Raw genomic sequence first — 18,975 nt, forward strand, 5'->3', positions numbered from 1 at the left:
ATCAGGCAGCTCCCCGCTCAGACAGGGCCCCGTCCTACGCTTGCTGTGGAAGGATACAAAGAAAGGGTATTTTTTAAATCTCAAAAATGATGAATAGAATGTTAAAAAAAATTGTAAAGGGCACAAGTAAATCAATTTCTCAAAAAAAAAAAAAAAAAAGCTAGGATCCCAGTTGAAAATGGGTAAAAGGCATACACATAAAATTTATATGCAAATAGCTTTTTAATAAACATAGAAAACTCTTTAATCTCACTAGCAATCAAACACATCAAAAATAGTACCACATTAAAATCAGGTACCATTTTTTGCCCATAAAATTAGCAAAAGAGTTCTCATCTTTAATGGCTATACCAAACACTGATGAGTGAGTGGTGGGCCAGGTGATGTTTATTAGTACAGACCTTTAGAGAAGCAATTTGGCAGCAAGATATCAAACCCTCAAAAATTCTGGTAGTTTTGGCTAATTCCATGCCTGGGAATCTATTCTAGAGAAATCATCCACAGTTCAGGAGGGAAAAGGTTAAGAAAAAACATGAAACCTATCTAAATGGTCCATGCTAGGGAAAGGAAATGGTGAAGTAAAGTATCTTATATTTGCATAATAAATTATTTAGGCATTAAAAATAGTTTTATGAAAAAATAGTTTTATTAAGATTTTGAGATAAATACAGGAAATTCTTATACTGTTAAGTCAAAAAAAAAAGGAGCATATAATGATGAGCTCAATTATCAAATGGTTAGGAAAAAAGGGGAAGGAGCCGTATCAAAATGCTAACATGAGTCAACTCTGAGTGATGGGACTGTGGGTGACTACTTTTCTTTCTTCCTGCTCTTTTTGCATTTTCTGTATTTTTCCATTACCAATATATATATTCATGAATATATATACATACGAATTAAGGAAATACACTTGGACTTTTGGGCTGAGAACAAACTTTGTCCAATGACCCTGAATTTATTCATTTTTTCCAAGTATTCACATCTGCAGAGTCGCCAAATACATTCAAGATTAGAAAAAAGCACCTCAAAGTCAAATGAGGTGAATGCCAAGAGAGGCCAAGGAGAAAAATAACTGGAGATCAATAGGCAAAAGAATGAGAGCAAAAAACAAACACATAAACAAAATGCTCCTGGAACATTTCCAGTCAGGTCCATCTTCTTGGACTCAAACAGGAAAATGGAAGAGTCCAGTGGCCCTCAGGTAACAGGGCAGGTCTGAGATAAGCCTTCTTCACAACGTGCATGGGATTGGCCAGGGAGGCCTTGGGAAGCTCCAGAATTTAGAACCCAGGGACAGCGTGGTACGACCATGTCCTTGGCAAGCCCTGATCGTTCTCCATGATCTCTGTGCATCTGTAGGGGACCCAGCCACGCTCAGATTTGTAGACAAACTACTAATAAAAACAGACTTGTGACCACCTTGCAGCTGGATCTCTAGAAATCTAAGTCATCTCGGCCAAAGCCATCTGTCCTGTCCTTGGTGAGGTTTTTAGACCTCATTTCTGTGAAAGAGAGACTTTCAACTACATTCTCAGCTTCTAGGCCAGAGGCCTCACCTACCTCCTGCTCTGGAGTCCTTGGGCCCAAGGGTGCCACTTCTTGCTCAGAAGTGGAGCTTTCTGGATACATGCCTGTGACTTTTCTCTCTGGACTGGGGATTCCCTTGGACTCATCTTCAATGCTCCTCATGTCTCCATTCGAAGGCTTTTCTTCAGAGCCTTTCTGAGAGAGCTGAGAGCAATTTCCCAGAGAAAAGGTGCTAGAGGCGGCAAGGCCTGCTTTCCAGCCTGATCTTTGGCAGGGGGTGTCTCCATCTGGGGTAGGGAGCATTGCTGGCTTCCCCTCTTGGTCTGGGCTGCTGTTTCCAGAAGTTTCACCTTGTTGGCCCTGTACCCAGACAACTTGTGAGCTACCTTCTTTCTCACCTTGATCTCCTCCCCCTGACTCTGGCTTCCTGTCTCCCTCTGTAGTTACAGCACCATCATTCTGTCCCTCTGGACTTTGGTCACCTTCTCCCCAGGCTTCACCTTCCAAACTGCCCTCAACTCTAGAGCCCTTCCCTGTGTTTTCATCCTTCTCACCAAAGCCCTGCTCCTCCCTGCCCACTCCCTCGAAGACACTGCCTTGCCCGGGATCTGTTTTCTCTTCTCCATTCTGAGCAACTTCACCCTCCTCTCCCACTTGGGGGTCTCCATCCCTGCCAAGGCTCTGGCTGCTCTCATCCTCACGCCCCTCTGTCCCAGGATCCTGGCCTAACCCCAGCTCCAGGCCTCCATTGTCAATAGTCCCTATCCCTGAGGCGTCCCCCTGGAGAAGCTCCATCTCTCTCTTCTCTGGCACTGTCTCTGCTGCCTCCCCATTAGCACACCCTCCTTTCTTCTTTTGCAGAATGTGCTGCAGGTCAAAGGCCTTTTTGATGGGTGCACTGGTTACGCCCTTTGTGTCTTTCGGGGATGTAGGGATCACTTTCTTTCTCATGCAGGCCTCACAGGGACAAAACTCCTCCCCCTCAGGCTCCCCAACCAGCCAGGTCCCCAGGGCTCCATGGAGGGTTGGCACATCCTCCACAGGGAAGGACAGGAGCCCCTGGCTTCGAGCCTGCTCGGAGAAAGCTGAGAGGTTGCGCAGGTCCCGGAGACGACGCCTGCGCTGCTCTGTCTGCAAGGACATCTCCCACCTGAGGGCTTCCCTCGCTGGCCCTGGCATCCTCCCTGCTGCCCGGCTCTGGATCTTGTGGAGTTCTTTCTCAGTGCTATCCTGGAGCCGCTGGCCCACGTCCTGCTGTAACTCTGCCACCATTTGGTCCAGAAGGTCATTGCTCTGCAGGCTCCAGCGGGCTCGGATCTCGGCTGTGGCTCTGGCAAGGTCAGCCATGAAGGCTTTCTGCATCCTCTTTAGCAACTTGGTCACCCAGAGGATGTCAGGGTCCAGGGACACTCTGCAGGCTGTAGAAGAGCTCTTCTCCCCAGGCCCCTGCAAGAACTTGGTCTGGGTTTGCTCATGGCTTGTCTCAGTTGTTTGGGGTGGCTTCTCCAAGCCAGGCTCATTGTTGGGGCCGCTATGACTTTCGCTGGCATCTGGATCCCTCCTGCTGGGGCTCCTAGGGGGCTCTGGTGGTTTCTCTCTTGTCCCTGGAGGGCAAAGTGTGGTGGAGACAGGGTCTCCTCCTGCTTCCTCTTCCTGCACACTCTTATCTTCCTGTGCACCTTCCCCATCGTCAGAGTCAGCCTCTGACAATTCTTGTCCCATAACTCTTCCCTCTTCTGGAGATCCTTGGACACCCTCTCCTGGTAGTTCTGCTATTTCTTTTTCTTCTTTAACTTTCTCTAGTTGTACCCCCTCTTCTTGCATTGCGTTTTCAACTACTTGATCCAGGTTACTGCCCAGCACCTGCTCCCCACTGTTTCTTTCTGCCTTGTCTTTCCTGGTGGCACAAGCCCATTCTTGGGAGTTTGAAGAGGCTGTAGAAACACTGGACTGTTGCTTTTCTGGATCCTCTTGGTTCTTGGAGGTTCTAGAATCAGGCCTCTGGGAGGGGATTTTCAAGGGCAGCTCTATCCTCTCAGGGACCAGGGCGCTGTCCATGGCACAGGGTCCACTGCCCTCCCCTGAGCCTCCGGAGCCACTGCCAACATCCACACCAGATGAGGACGTTGGTGTGAAGTCCTCAGTCATGACATGGGACCTGAGGCCTGGCAGAGCCTTGCACCAGCCAAGCTCCCAGAGGCCAGAATCCAGCTCACCTTGCCTACAGCCACACCCTGGCCACAGAGCCTGGAAGGTGCTCAGGAGCTCCTGGTACCGAGGAGACTCTGTGAACCTCACTTTGTCAGTAGGAGACCTAAGGTCTTCATCAAAGAAGTGGAGCCCAGCAAGACAGGTGATAAGGGCCCGGGCAGAGTGGCTAAGCCTCCTGCCCACTGCACTGGACACCTCAGGCAGGCTGCTGGGCCGGCCCTGCTTGGAGCCCATCAGCACCTTCATGATCTGTATGGAGGCAGAGACCTTGTGAGGAAGCACACACTGACCCACACCACAGTCCACAGCCATTCCTTTGCCTGATCCAGTCTCCCTGGGGACTTCTGAAACTCTGCTACAAGGATGGCCCTCTCCTGACTTGGAATGAGCATCACTAGTCACTGGGAGGGCTCCATCTGATTCTGCTTTCTCACTGGTGGCCCCTTCATGGGACAGTTGTCTGGCCAGAACTGGCTCCCCTAGACCTTCCTGAGAATGTTTGTCAGCATTGTCCTCCTTGGGGCCTTCTGGATCACCCCCCACCACAACTGTACTGTCATCCACCGTCTCACATTTCATGGGTATGGGCTCCTCCGGGATGTTGCTCAGCCATTCACGGACCACAGCATCTGGTGAGGCTCGGGGTAGGGCACCCAGCATCATTCTGCCATCTTCCTCTTGCTCCTCCAGGCTTTCCCCTCCACCAGCAACCTTCCCCTGTAACATTCTCCCAGACCTGGGACCACAGCTAGAGCTGCCCTTTCTCAAGGCTTTGACTGCTTTCCCCATGGCCCCTGACTGAGACCCCGGGGGCCGTGGGGGCCGTGCATCTAGCTTTTCCTCCTCCAGCTTTCTCCCGTCTGGCCCCCAGTCAGCACCAAGGCTACTGCTGCCTGAAGGGTGTTTCTTGACAAAAGGCCATGTCCTCGGGGGGGTGGGACAGTACCTGCTGCATACCAAGGAGACCTCAGAGGAGGGCCCCTGGCTGCCTGATGGCTGGGAGGTCTGTAGGGTCTTAGTGTTATCACTGGGGGTCTCATGGAACAGGGGTGTGCTGATTGGTGAGCAGCAGCAGTCTCGGTGGGCTCCTGGCATCCCTCCCTCAGGCTCTCCAACTGGTGGAACTAAAGGCCAGGAAGGCTTGGGAAGGTCATTCCCTGCCTTTTTGTCCAGGCCATCAGCTTGGATGCTCAAAGGGTCTGATGTGTTGGAAAGTGAGGGAGCTGGTGACCGTGCCCTGAGCTCAGAGTGACCTTCAGTCTCAGCAGAGGGAGAGTATGGGGGATAGAAATTGGAAGTACAGTCAGAATTGCTCACAGGGGTTATGAGAGCACTGCTAATCCCCTGTACATCCTGGGAATGAAGAGAGGCAGAGGAGGGGGGCCCTGCGTCCCAGGAAGCCTGGTTCCTGGCACTAGGTGAGCTTCCAGAAAGGTGTGGTGCTGGGTTATCTGGGCAGGCCCTGCCTCCACTAGAAGGCGCCGGCACTTGCCTGGGAACAGCTGAGTCAAGCGGGCAGTGGATGTCCCTTCGGTTGGCGTGCTGCCTGGGGTGGCCTATCCGGGCCCCTCGGCTGTGGCTGGAAATGCTGGGAGAGGACACAGCCCTGGATCTGCCCTTCTGCTTTCTTCTGCCTGGGACTGAGGCACAGGCAGAAGGCAGAGAACAGCTTTCTGCAGTATCCCCAGAGCCAGATTGATCTGAAACCAGGGGCGATCCCATCCCAGACCTACCCCTAGCCTGGGGGCACCTGGAACCCTGTCTACTTTCCTCTGCCTGTGAGTCCTTGTTCCTCAAAGATGAGGGGCTCACCGTGGGAGGACTGGGGCCTTTCCTCTGAGTGGCCTTTGGCCGGGAAGTAGTCATGACACTTGTCTTGCTTAGGCAGCCCTGGTGCTGCTCATCCATTTCACTGGACTCCTCATGAGACCGAGCACTCCCTGAGGACTCACAAGTAGCACCTGCCGTGCCTCCACTCCGCTGCTTCAGGCATCTATGGTGCTCTCTGTCCTGCCCTGTTCCCTGTGGACCTGGGTCTTTACTAGTCCTGCACATGCTGCCAGCTTCCCTCCCTGCTTCTCTCTGGGAGGCAGCCCCAGAGGCCGCATGTAGGTCACAGCTGTCCACGCTGCCCTCCAGAGACCTAGAGCAGCAGGAGGAGTTGGGCTCAGAGTCTTTGGGGGGTCTGTCACTGGAGTCAGGGCTGACACTGTCTTTCCTGCTTCGTTTCCTTCCGGTAACCCCTTGGCTCCAGGGCCTCCTGGAATAGGAGTGTTGGGTCAACCTGGATCTCCTCTGAGAGGCCGTCCCCTCTTCCTGGGCAGAGTACAGGGGGTTCATCCATATCTCATATCTAGACCCTGGCTTCCACCGGCCTCGGCCAAGGGCTTTCTCACATCCTGCCTCACAGGTCCCTAGTCCTTGTGCTCCAGGTTCCGAGGAGCCCCCAGGGTGACTCTCACACACACAGTGGAGGGGATCCACCTCCCCCAGAACAGGGACCTCTCCATTGGCTCCCGTGAGGACACTGGCCCTCCCCACCCTCCTGGACCACAGAAGTGCATCCTCGCCAAGTAGGTGGAAACGGACTTTCATCTCTACAGACAGGCTGCCATCCTCATTCATGTGGACCTTTTTCTCAACATCATCACTGGCCACCAATGGGCCAAGCTGGGTGGGCGTGTCCTGAGGATATCTTTCAGAAGGAGGGCCCATCTGGGCGTGATGCAGGGACACTGGGGGGTCACTGAGACCAGACCTCTCCGACAGCAAGGAAAACCGCCGTGGCCGACTGCCCGACCTGGACCTTGAGTGGATCACACTCTGCTTGGCCTTTGGCCCCCAGCTTCCTGGCACATAATAAAAATAAGAAAAAAGAGGAAAGACAGTGAGCTACTAGGGGGAGCTTCAGAGTAAGAGAATAAAGGCTGGTCATGAGCCTTCATCACCTCAACACCCCTACCATCTCCCAAAACACAAAGTAAGGGCAGAAACCACTCTAGAATGAATATCCAGTCTGCAGTTTGTGAAACAGCAAAGCCTAGTGAGATGAAATTGAAGTCTGAATTCAATCTCAACTCTGCCACTTCCTTACTGTGTAGTTTTTGGCAGAGCCTCTTTACTGAGTTGTAAAATAAGAATAACAGTAGGTTTGTTTTGATGATGCAAGGCAGTGCCTATAAAACTTTCGGTAGACGTTCTAGCACAAAGTAGGTTCTTGGTAGATAGCAGAGTTGGTAGGCAGAACAGCAGTGCCCAGAGCTAATTCCTGGCCCTGCTCATGCCCACCCCTGACACAGAAAGCAAAATCAATAAGCTGCTGCACAGGTGTCTGACTGGAAACTGTAAAATGCTTTTCAATTATTAAGGGTGATTTATCATCCTAACACTCATCAAGCTTTGGGGTTGATCCATGATTTCAAGGAAAGACCTGGACACACAATAGCAAGTCTTGATAGTCAACCCTGCACCCTAGCCTTGAAAAGAGAAAGAAAGGGAGCCACTGAGAGAAGAAAGAAGGGATACCAAGAAAGAATAAAGCCCTTAGTACTTTCTCATTTCATCTCTTGAACTAATACATGGCAAAAGGAAAAGACTAGTGGGGGCTGAGGCTACAGCCAGCAAAAGAACAGATCTCCCCACTTGAGTCCATCTGGACGGAAGGTTTTTCCAAGCTTTCCTCTTCCATAAGCACCTAATGAGACTGAGGGCTCCTCCAAAGGGGAGGTCTGTGGCTAATAGGTCTTTGTACCTCTAGCACCTGGCATGCAGCGATCACCAAAATCATTATTGTCATTTCTTAACAGATTTTCACAATGGATATTATTTTGTTTATTCACCAAAGATCTCCTAACTCCTGTTTTCTTAAATACCAGACTCCTTTCTCCATACCCCAGTCAAATGTTCAGCCTGATTAAGGTTGATGATGATAATAAAGAGGAAAAGGCAAGAGTTACCCAAAAAAACTAGGATACTCCAAAATTGGGGCCAAAAGGCAGGTTTTTAAAATTATCTGGAAGGGATATCTTCCCAGTCCTACTGAACCACTATCCAGTGAAAAATTGAGGAAACGCCAAAACTAACTCACCAGTTTTATTTCTTGAAGTCTGCCCAGATAAAGTTTCAATCCCATATCTTCTGGAATCTTCCATTGCCAGAGGTTTGAAAGACTCATAACCAGCACATACTAGCACCGAGGGGCTGTGCAGCAGACCGTTCCAAGAGTCCACCTGAAGAAGGAGAGTGTTGAGTTTTAGGAATCTTAGCTTGCAAAACCCACCTTCTTCCCGAGGAGACATAGGTACCGGAAAAATCCCCTCACACTGGACCTTTCCTGAGGTTTGCACATCTCACCCCAGAATTCTGATTCAAGGAAAGGATCCTATCCACTTGCCATAATACCTCCATAACTAGCTAGGGCCTGAGGTCCTACCACTATGACCTTCCTTTCTACCTACACCCTCTCCCTCCACCTCGAATGAGGCCTGTGGTTTAGGGACTATTCTGGATGTCTCAGGTGGGAAACACTTCAAGAAATCTTTGGCCCACTTCCCTGCTTGCACTTGCACCCTCCAGAATACGTATTTTTTTAAAACAACCAGAAGGTCCTACATCTTCCCTATGGAGATCTGATTTACTATCTCACTCTTTTCCCACACAGAGTTCTCTCCTGGGTCCTATCTGTGCTTTCCAATATAATCTTGAAGCCATTGCTTCTACCTTCAACCCTTCTGGAGTGGAAAAGGGCAAGGCTGTTCTCTCTACAGGTAGTCATTCTCTTCCAGGCTTCTCCATTGGTTTTCTAGGCTCCTGCCCAGAGGCTTGTGTCATCCTTTCCCACCCACCCCAGGACATCCTGGGCTGGGTACCTATCAGGCAATATTGCATTCCAGGAAACAGGACCCTGCTTTTAGAAAAATCTCACGTGGGCCTGAGGCCCCTGCGTATGTGAGACGTTGCACTATTTATGACATTATATTGTAAGTAGCAGTGTTGGGGTATTTAGTTTCATCTTCAAAGGGCTGTATATGTTCTTTTTTATTTTCTCAAATTAGAAGGGTATGTTCATTAACAAGGAAATGGAAAAAAAAAGAAGACCTTTTGCATCCTGTCTCCACAAATGACATTAAATTAGCTGTACATCAGATCTTTCAACCTAGTTAATTAGAAGTTTGTTTCAAACTACTGGGTGCATTTCTTGGTTGATTTGGAGCTCTAGTCAATCACAAAAATACAAACATGACCCAAGTCTATAAATTTATAGATGTAGTCATGTTTCTAGGAAATCAGACTTTTCTAAGGGGAAAAAAATAATTGAGAGCTAAATGATGCTCCCATTCTGGAAAGAGGTTGAGGTTTAGGATACACACACACAAAAGGAGAGTTATTGAGAGTGTTAATCCAGTTGAGGACCTGAAAACTGAGTTATGACCCAAGCCTGTGCTGGGGAGATACAACATCCTTTTGTTAACAGAAACTCTAATAGTTCTGCAATAATTCTATATGAAATTACACTAATATTTTTTTCTCCAACTAACTTATGTTTGTACCTCTCCCTCTCACCCTTCCCTCTAACCTGTTGCTAATTGAAAGCATGGACCTAGACTTATTTTCTGTGTACTCTGCATGTAGCACATGCTAGTGCATAGCAATGTGCCATAATTTAAAAGTTTTCTTACATGATAACTCTTAAATCATTAATGATGACTGTATCATTTGCCAGCCATGCAACCATGAGCAAACTACTTAGCCTCTGTGCCTCAGTTTTCTTACCCATGCAAATAAAAGAATGGCATTAACCTCCTCATGAGTTTGTGCAGATGTCATGTCCTAAATTAGTCAATCTCTATTTTACTCTTTCTGCTATAATTTCCAGTACTGCAGAGCATACAAAGCTCCCTAGACTCCTTTGCAGCTATAATTCTAACCACGAAATAGTTTCCAACAATTAGATGCACTTGTACAAGGTATGGAAAATGACAATGTAGCAGAGGCCATCTTTCTTTTGATTTTGATTGTTGTCACAAGAAAAAAAAAGTCAAAGGTACAAAGGAGCATGTGCAGCTGAGATGGCAAAAGTCACACTCATTGTTCCAGTACCTAGTCACCAGCTTTCTGGATACCAATAGACAGTAGTGGTATATCACCTGCCTGATTCTGGACCACAGCAGTGGTGAGCTGATACTGAACTCAATTATTCTAGTGACAGCCCCCCAAAAACCCACTTGCTTGATTGTGTGAGAGGTATCTACCCAGATAGGTCAATGATGTTCTCGGAACTAGTTCCAGAAATCAAATGTATGCTCCTGCAGCTTCCCAATCTTTAAACACAAAACTCTCTGTGTATAATTACTTCGTGCTTACGATACCTACAGAGGTTTTTGTTTCCTGTACTGAATCATAGCTGATTAAAAGTGCAGTATCAGAGATTGTTACATGCAATAGACACTCAAGAATGGGAATCTAGGGGCGCCTGGGTGGCGCAGTCGGTTAAGCGTCCGACTTCAGCTAGGTCACGATCTCGCGGTCCGTGAGTTCGAGCCCCGCGTCAGGCTCTGGGCTGATGGCTCAGAGCCTGGAGCCTGTTTCCGATTCTGTGTCTCCCTCTCTCTCTGCCCCTTCCCCGTTCATGCTCTGTCTCTCTCTGTCCCCAAAATAAATAAACGTTGAAAAAAAAAAAAAAGAATGGGAATCTAGGATTAGTTATCTGATTATCTGACATGATTGGGTTTAAAGGCAGTGATAATCTGGTTACAATGGGACACTGGTGGCCTATGGCACAAAGTGATAAAACAGATTCTTGAATGATCACCTCTGATAGTACAATGTAGTGCTTACTGAGAACAGGATTTTGACTATCCCTGGCTGCCTTGATAATGAGAGCTGAAAGGATTATACAGTAGGCTGACTTCTCTGACTTAAAGAAAATGGCAAGCTTAAGGTCTAAGCTCTCAGTTCTGGGATGGCCAGAGGACCTGGGTGCTTCTACTACTACTGTAAAAGAATCTTTTTCTCTTGTAGTCAAACATCAGATGCAGAAACTGATTCTGCTAGTTGTTGAAATACAAATGAAATGGTTGTTGTATGATCCATCAAGCCACAAAGCAGGTATGTCAAAGCAGCACTCCATCATCAGGTGGTGGTGACATGTACTATATCAGGCTCCAGATGTTTGCACTGAAGGCATATGTAAATTGCATGAACCACACTCTCAGTTCACGTGCTTCTGCTGCATTGCCATCTCTCCTCCCCACACACCTACAACTTCCTGGGGAAGTTCCCTATGACCAGTTAACTGAAGATGAAAATATTTGATTCTGGCTTTCAGATGGTTTCACAGGGTATGCTGACACAAGTCAGAAATTGACCGCTGAGCATGACAGACCCACTTAGGGGGGCATTAAGGGCAGTGGTGAAGGAAAGTACAAGGAACAATGTTGTTGATTGGCTACTTTTCATGGAAGGAGCAAGGGAAGGAGGTTCTATGGCAATTTATGGGCAGTGATTAGCAGTTCAATATGAAAATCAGGGACTTAGAAGGAGTAGGACTGGAGGGTTAGTGACAAGGAACTCTGGAGAGGAATCTGTGCCCAGAGAGAGAGAACATTTGTGTCCCATTGTATGCTCACCAGAAGGTTATAATCATATGGACAAATGACCTGTACAATAGATGTTAGTCATTATCTTCCTCCAACCACCCCAAGTTGTGCTCAATTGGCTCAAACAAAGTGGCAAAGTAAACATGAACTAGAAACATAAACTACCTTATTCATGTGAATCTGACTGCCAACTCTGCTGAGGCTCCAATCTGCCAAGAACAGAGATCCATGCTAAACTTATGCCAAAATACTTGCAATTTGCAACATACCTTGAGGTATTCAGCCAGCCATCTCTTGTGAAGATAATGACATTGAATCCACCCCTCCCCCTCCATGATGGAAATGTGTACTCATTGGAATAGACACTAATTGTGCTTATATATTTTCTTCCTTCCCAACATCCTTCTAGTATCACCATCCTTGGACTTACTAAATACCTTACTCATCATTGCCATAATCCATGAAGATTAGTTCTATCCAAAGAACTGATTTTATAGCAAAAAAAGTGAGCCAATGCACTAACACACATTTAATTCACTGTGTAGACATATATACCATTGCCCCAAAGTAGCTATAACTTATAGAACAGTGGATCATTCTACGGGAGGCTCAGTTTGAGCACCAGCTGAAAGGTATCACTTTACGATGTTGAGGCATTGTCTTGCAGGATGTGATACGTGCTCTTGACTGGCAACCAATATACAGTATAGTGCTGTTTCTCCATAGGCAACAGATGCCTGGGAATTAAAGGTGAGAATGAGAGCAGTTCCTCTCACTGTTACACCTATGACCTAACTGAAAATATTTTGTTTCCCATCCCAACAACTTCAGGCTCTGCTAGTTTGGAAGTCCCTGGATCTAAAGGGAAATGTTCCAACCAGGAGACACAACAGTGGGTCAGTGAAGTTGAAAGTTGAGACAGCGCAGTTGAAAGTTTAAAGGATCCCTTACCTGGCCATATGGTGATTCTTGCAACAATGAACCACAAGGCAACAAGGGGGTTTCTGTGTTGAATGGGATGATTGATTCTGATTATCAAGGGGAAATAGGGCTGCTGTAATGCAATAGGATCGGGGAAAAGTCATCTATTGCTCAGGGAATTCCTTGGGTGCTTTCTGTAGCTGTCATATTCAGTGGTAAAAGTTAACCCAGAAGCTCATGAAGAACCTCCAAGGGCTCAGAGTCCACAGGAAAGATACAGCACATGATAGCAAATAGTAAATGCACCATAATTTAGATTGCAGAAATGGTTCAGTCACTCTACCACATCCATAACTACATTAAGCTGAGGTGCTGGCAGAGGTCAGAGGGAACACACAAAATGGACAGTAGAAGGAAACCTAATACCATCAATGGCCTTGCAGTAGATAACCTGGTTTACTTCACAGCTTTGGTAGGTGTGAAACAATTTTCTATGTTTTGCCTTTGCCTCCATCTGGCACTTTATACAAGGTATTTTGGTGGTTGTGGACTTGATAGCTAAATCTTAACACAAAGGCTACAAGGTGGGCTTGTGCCCAGAGGATAGATGGTACAGTTCTAATGTGACCCTGATGTGACTCGGAGTTGGGGAGGAAGTGCATATGTTCTGACTGTAGGAAGGACAGCTACATTCTTAGGTGAGAACCTGCTGCTGTAGCTGCTGCTTATAAATTTAAGTAGTGGCAGAGTAGTATATACAGGTGTTAAATAGTGATAGGAGTGGATTATGGGGAGACTGTGGATTAGATCAATCCACCTCCTTCCCCCATCACGCCCATCTACAGTGCACATTTATGTTCTGCAAAATCTGGAAAGGCAAAAATTACATTCACTAGCCTTCTTTAAAGTTAGGACTGTATGAAGATTGGGTTCTCCATCAATTAGACGTACTTGATCAAGTCTGGGAAAGCAAGTGAGACAGACACTATCTCTTCTTGATTCTTGTTGTTGTTGCAAAGCAAATGTGTGGGTAACAGACGGCTACAGTAGCCCAGACAGCAGTGTCTGGACTCGGCACCCCAGTGTTCCTGCATGTCAATAATGTCAACATGCAGCTGTGGCAGTTTCCTGATCCCAGCTTTACAAACTTGGCTGCCACTGCAGAGAAGTACTCTTCAATTCAATAATCACAGTAGCTTCAAGCAGGGTAGTAGCTTCTTGCAGACCAGCTCAGAGCTCATGCCTCCAATTGTTTAAAGATTTGGAAATCCCCTGATGCCCTGTATTAGATTGCTTTCTGCTAAAGGTACTTTGAGTAGTTTTCATGTTTTGCACTGAATTCTCACCGAAATAGGTGGGATTGGATAACAGAAGGATTGGATGAGGAAATAATAAAAATGTGCAAGGCCTGGTGTCTGGCACTTACTAACTGCTCACTAAATGGTAGCCAGAATATAAATAATAATTGCTTGTTTAACTGACTGCATATTTCTATTCACCTTTAATTAATAGCAGGGCAATCTGTGCTTCATTTTAAGGGATAACTTCCCCATTCCATCAAAGCATTTCGATCTGAGAGCCAAAGAACTTTTTAGAGGAAATATCATACCCAGACAGCCTACCTTTTCTCCACTGGTCGTATACACCTGTTTCACAGGAAAGTGCAGAAGATCTGAGGCTTTGCCGAGAAAGGCTGTCAGGTTCCTTGTATTTCTGTGACTGAGAACCACTGTCTTCTGGAACCTAGGGTCCCCATTCTTAATCAGCATTATCCTCCTTGGGGCCTTAGGACCCTTGCAGGAAGAGGATGTTCCTGGTGCCTCACCCCGGCTTTCAAATTCCCTTGACTGCTGAGCAGATGAGGTTCCCCCTTGTGGCCATCCTGGTCCACTGGGTGTTTTGGGGGGCTTCTTATCAGAGCAGAGGTAGCAGCCACCATCTTCCAGCTGTTCCAGGGCACTGAGGCCATGCAGGCCCCGGGGTGTAGTGACAGAGCGTACCCCAAAGGAGAGAGGCATGCGCTGAGAGAGCTCATCCATCAGAGCACCGAAGCTCTTGAAAGCGCGCTGGTCAACAGCCAAGCGAACCCCAGCAAACCGGGGATCCCCTCTCTTGAGGAAGGTTATCTTCTTGGCTGGTGTGATCTGGGTGACAGAGGGAGTCCGGGCCACAGAAGGCAGTAGGCACTCCCGGTGGCTCGGGGCCTGGGCATCTCTCAGGGTGCTGTTCATGGCGTGGAGGTCCAGGCAGCTGAAAGGGATTAGAGGAAGAGGAGAGTCAGAGAGAAACCTGCGAGAGTTTGCATTTCTCTCTCCTTTGTTAGAGAGGTGCCTCCTGGCCATCCCAAATTTGTTCCACTCAGCTACATAGAAGCTGGTTAACCCATTTTGACAGGAATAGAAGGAAGGCCAAAGGTTTGGCACCAGACAGATACGAATTCAAATCCCAACTCCCCACTTAATACCCAGGAGGTTAATGACATAATCTTCATCTTGGTGGATCTCACCTCTAAGATGCAGCCATGTTCACTCTGCATAGTGACTATAATGATTAACTGAGTTTACACATACAGAACACCTGGCATAGAGTAAGCATCAATAAATTCTTCTTCCTTTCCTTCCTCTTGCTGTTTCTCTTACCCTCTTCTACCACCTTGAACTCCTTTAATACTTTAGAGCTTGTCTCCTAAAGAGGTGGGTAAATAAAGAGAAGACCATATAACACAGGCATAAGAACATGGGACGGGCATTCAGGAGACTTGGGTTCCTTGCCTGCTCTCTCAGTGCAAGGTTTTGTGTGTAACCCTGGAGGGATTCCCAGCAATCTGGATTCACATCTTCTAGGTACCAGGTGAGCAGAATCCCTTGGTCACAAACCACTCGGAGATAGGAGGGTAGACGAGGAGACTTGTAGCCCAAAGAGGATGCCACCGTGTCTTTTCTTTATTATATGGTAATGTTTGCATTAATGTAAAAAGAATGTCCCCCTCCTTGCATCCCTCCAAAGTCTTTGGAAGATGTGTAATAAACCGTATGGGAGAATACCCCAGCCCACTTCCATCGATGTGGAAGATTGGTGGCTTAGCCTAGCTTTGATAGGATCAAGCCCATTTATCAAACTGTTCATTTCTATTCCCACCTCAGGGGAACCCCCATTGTCTTGCCCTGGACCCTTGGAAAAGCCTCCCACAGGCTCTTCCTGTCCAGATCACCCTGCTCTGTTCTGTGCACCTGCCGGTCAAGTTGTCCTAAAACCTAGTTTTTACCTAGACATTTCCTATGCTCCAAATCCTTCAATTGATTCCTCAGTGTCTGAAAAAGAAGTTTGGGCCATTTACCCCCACAATTAAAGGGTTTCTCAGGCTTGCTTCTGGCTGCCCCTTGAGCCTCAGCTCCTGTTTCTTTCCTGCAGGAAAGAAGCCACTCCCATCAGGCTGCCTGGCTCAGAGGCTCTCCCTGCATGGCAGCCCCTATCCTTCTGCACCCTGCCTTGGCTTACCTCCTTTGTGGAGCCTACACCAGATCCCTAGTCCAGGGCAACCTCTGTTTTCAGTATATCTCCCCCCGATATTTCCAATATTCTGGGCCTGTATCCCTTCTGGCCAAGTACCCCAAGCCTGGGAAGCAAATCTGTACTGCCCAGGGCTCCAAGCCCCATGCTTGACACAGATCAGAGGCCCAGGAAATACATACCAATTAATAACACCCATATTTCACAGAACTCATAACAACGCTCAATCCTGTCAGTAAACTGATACTTGATGAATCATGACCAAGTGAGGAGTCTTCCCTGCTTCCACGTGGTTCAGACCATAGCAGGATCCTCATAAATGTGCACACGGCAAGTAAACATGATCTTCCCTGCTGCAGCCATTAATCCTACTTACGGCTCAGTGGTGCCCCCATCTCCCTTTCTTACCTTTACTCTCTATTTATCAGCATTCATCTTAGGGAAAGAACTCTTCTCTCATTTTCAAAATCTTGGAGCACAAAGAGGCCTTTTAATCCACTCTCATCTCTGGTACAAACTTTGTAATTAGGTTCTTCAAACTCCTCCCTCCCAGCTAATCCCTTTAAGCTGCTTTCTTAAGCCTCCCACTAACATCCCTGCAGTGGTCATAAGCTGTTACCCAGGCATGTCTTCCTGCAGGACTAACTTTTCTTCCTACTTGATTTCCATTTTCGCTTATGATAATGCACATCCTTCTTGGCCCTTACGAAGGGACTGAGAGAGGGGCAAGGAGGGTCACCGTGTCCCCCAGCATCACCATGTCCCCAAGGTCAGTGTTCTCCGCTGTCACTGCATTCTTCAATGTCACCACGTCCCCCAGCATTGCCACGTTCCCCAGCATTCTGCTGCCTCCAAGGGCTTTTCTGCTTCTTGCAGCCTATTTCTGGGCAGAGAGAGCCTCTCTGGAAACCTCTGAGACAGCAACTCTGCAGTGAAAAGGGGAGCCTTCAAGCAGAACCTGGCCTGCAGCACAGGCAAAGACCCTTCTGTCATTCCTTGAGGACCCAGGCAAAAGCTTAACATTGCAACATATGCTCAAGTGGCTGACTGCCCTTTTCTTCTGGCATTCTTCTAGAAAATAACATCTTTTTGAGTTAGAATTCTCAATATCCAACTGGGTTTTTGAAATAAAAAGAGAAATGGATCCTAAGTACCGAAGATCAGGCTAGCAGCAGTCACAGTTCACCATGAAGGCTCCTTCCCAGCATGAGACCAAGCGCACATGAGACCAAGAAGCTGAGGGAACTTACTGGTCATCCCCTGCTGAATGTACCTGCACTCAAATAACTGGCAAGATGCTGCATATACATAAACACACACACACACAGACGTACACACACATGTGCATGCACACATATACAGGCACATGTTAGAAAAAAAATTTAGGACCCAGGAGAATGAACTGAAGGACCCAGGGTGGCCTAGATATGTGGACTATGAAAGGTGAGGGCATATATGACTCACACTGCTCCTCGCAGGAAGGTGAGGCAACTGCTTGCTTTCCAGCCTCATTGATTGAAACAAACAGGTTCAACTTCATCTCTTGGCAAGTCTCTGAGAAGCATGACCTTCTCTTGCAGCTATGGGGAAGGGAGAAGCAAATCAATTTTCCTTTTCAAGGAGGCTTAATGAACTTTTGATTCATTCACCTTCAAAACAACCTGGCCATACCAGGTTATTCATTCATTCAACCACCCATTCCTTCACTCATATATGTACCCATCAAAGATTTCTGAGCATCTAGTGGGTACCAGGGTCCATGTTGGGTCCTGGAAATATGAAGATTGCAGCGACATTTCATGAACCTTCAAAAAGTTCACATTTTAGTGTGACAAGCAAGGACATCATTAAAATGTAACATAAAAAATGTTCTGAGATATATAGATATAGATATATTATACACAGGGTGTGACCAAAAGCAGATTAAGAGGAACAGCAAATCAGGAAAGACTTCCTGACAGAGGTGACATGCAGCCTCCTGAGTTGAGACCTAAAGGACAATTTAAGGATTAACCAGAGAAGGAAGAAGTTAGGACCAGCATGACAAATAGATATGGCTTTGGTGCCAATTCTGAACAACCAGGTGGGCAGGTGGAAGGACTGGAGGAAAGGTGTCCAGGCTTCCTGTGTGTTGCAATCAGCTAGCAATGTTGCCATAGCATCAAGGCAAAGATGGGCCAGAGAAGTACCAGACACTTGCCGTCCCTGCTCTGCTCAGGGCATTTGGGATGGGGGAGTATGTGCAAAGTTGCAGCAGAGGGAGAAAGCTTGGGCATTCGAGAAGAGCCTTTGAGGATGTCATCCTAATATTTTAGAAAGACCCCTCTGGCAACAGTCGGGAGAATGGGGCCTGGGAGAGCAGGACAGTAATTGGTGAGTGAAGGTCAATTGCTGTGGACTGATCCCGCAGAGGCTGAGAAGGCACCAGAGGGACTGGTGACCAACAGGCGGGCTGTGGAGGGCGCTGCAAGGGAGGACGAGGTCCTGCGTGGCGCTGGGGGTTCAGGCTCAGGGACTTGGGTGGGAGGTGGCACTGTCTACTCATCCAGCGAGGTTGCAGAGGGAGGAGCAGTTTTGGAGGAAGGGGTGAGGGGGCGGTGGGAAGGGTCATCCTCTGGGCGGGAGCAGGTGCACCGCCCAGGAGTGCATCTGACATGGCTTTATTTAGGGAGCCGGTGGATGCCCCGTGAGGATAAAGCGGCACAGACACAGCTCTGGCACCAGGTACCTCAACAGCAGAACCCAAAGTCCCCCTCCGCTGAAGCTTAAGAGGCCAAAAGTGGCAAAAGCAAACTCGGGTTCCCTACGTTAGATCTAAGAACAGGTAAGTGAAGAAAAGGAGGACAGTATCCCAGTCTGGCAAAAATAGTGGGGAAATAAGAAGCAGATGTCATTGCACGCCAAGGTGACCAACTGTTCCAGCTTACCGAGGACATCTTGCCTAGTTTTATTATTTTTTTTAATGTTTTATTTTGAGAGTGAGAGCAAATGAGCAGAGGAGGTGCAAACCCTGACCATTCAGAATCCCGTAATAAATACATCCCATGCAACATTCTGCCAACACCATCCCCTAAAAAGAGGGAAATCCCACAGGGTTTTTTTTTTTTTTCTTCCCATGCTGTTCTTTCTACTTGAAATGCTTTTCATCTATATTTACCAAGTTAAATGTCATTTACCTTTTAATATTTTTTTAAGTTTATTCATTCAT

At 47.5% G+C, this 18,975-nt stretch overlaps 1 protein-coding gene across 1 annotated transcript; it reads right to left on the minus strand.

Annotated features, from left to right (window-relative positions):
* Positions 1–1,434: 1,434 nt before the first annotated feature.
* On the minus strand, positions 1,435–14,488 carry RP1L1 (RP1 like 1). The gene is made up of 3 exons (XM_030314466.1): positions 13,880–14,488; positions 7,826–7,967; positions 1,435–6,587 (listed from the first exon to the last, which is right to left on the minus strand). The coding sequence occupies exons 1-3, from the start codon at positions 14,486–14,488 to the stop codon at positions 1,435–1,437; spliced, it is 5,904 nt and encodes a 1,967-aa protein (XP_030170326.1).
* Between the last annotated feature and the right edge of the window lie 4,487 nt (positions 14,489–18,975).

Source organism: Lynx canadensis, chromosome B1 (assembly GCF_007474595.2).
Source record: "Lynx canadensis isolate LIC74 chromosome B1, mLynCan4.pri.v2, whole genome shotgun sequence".
Lineage (NCBI taxonomy): Eukaryota > Metazoa > Chordata > Mammalia > Carnivora > Felidae > Lynx > Lynx canadensis.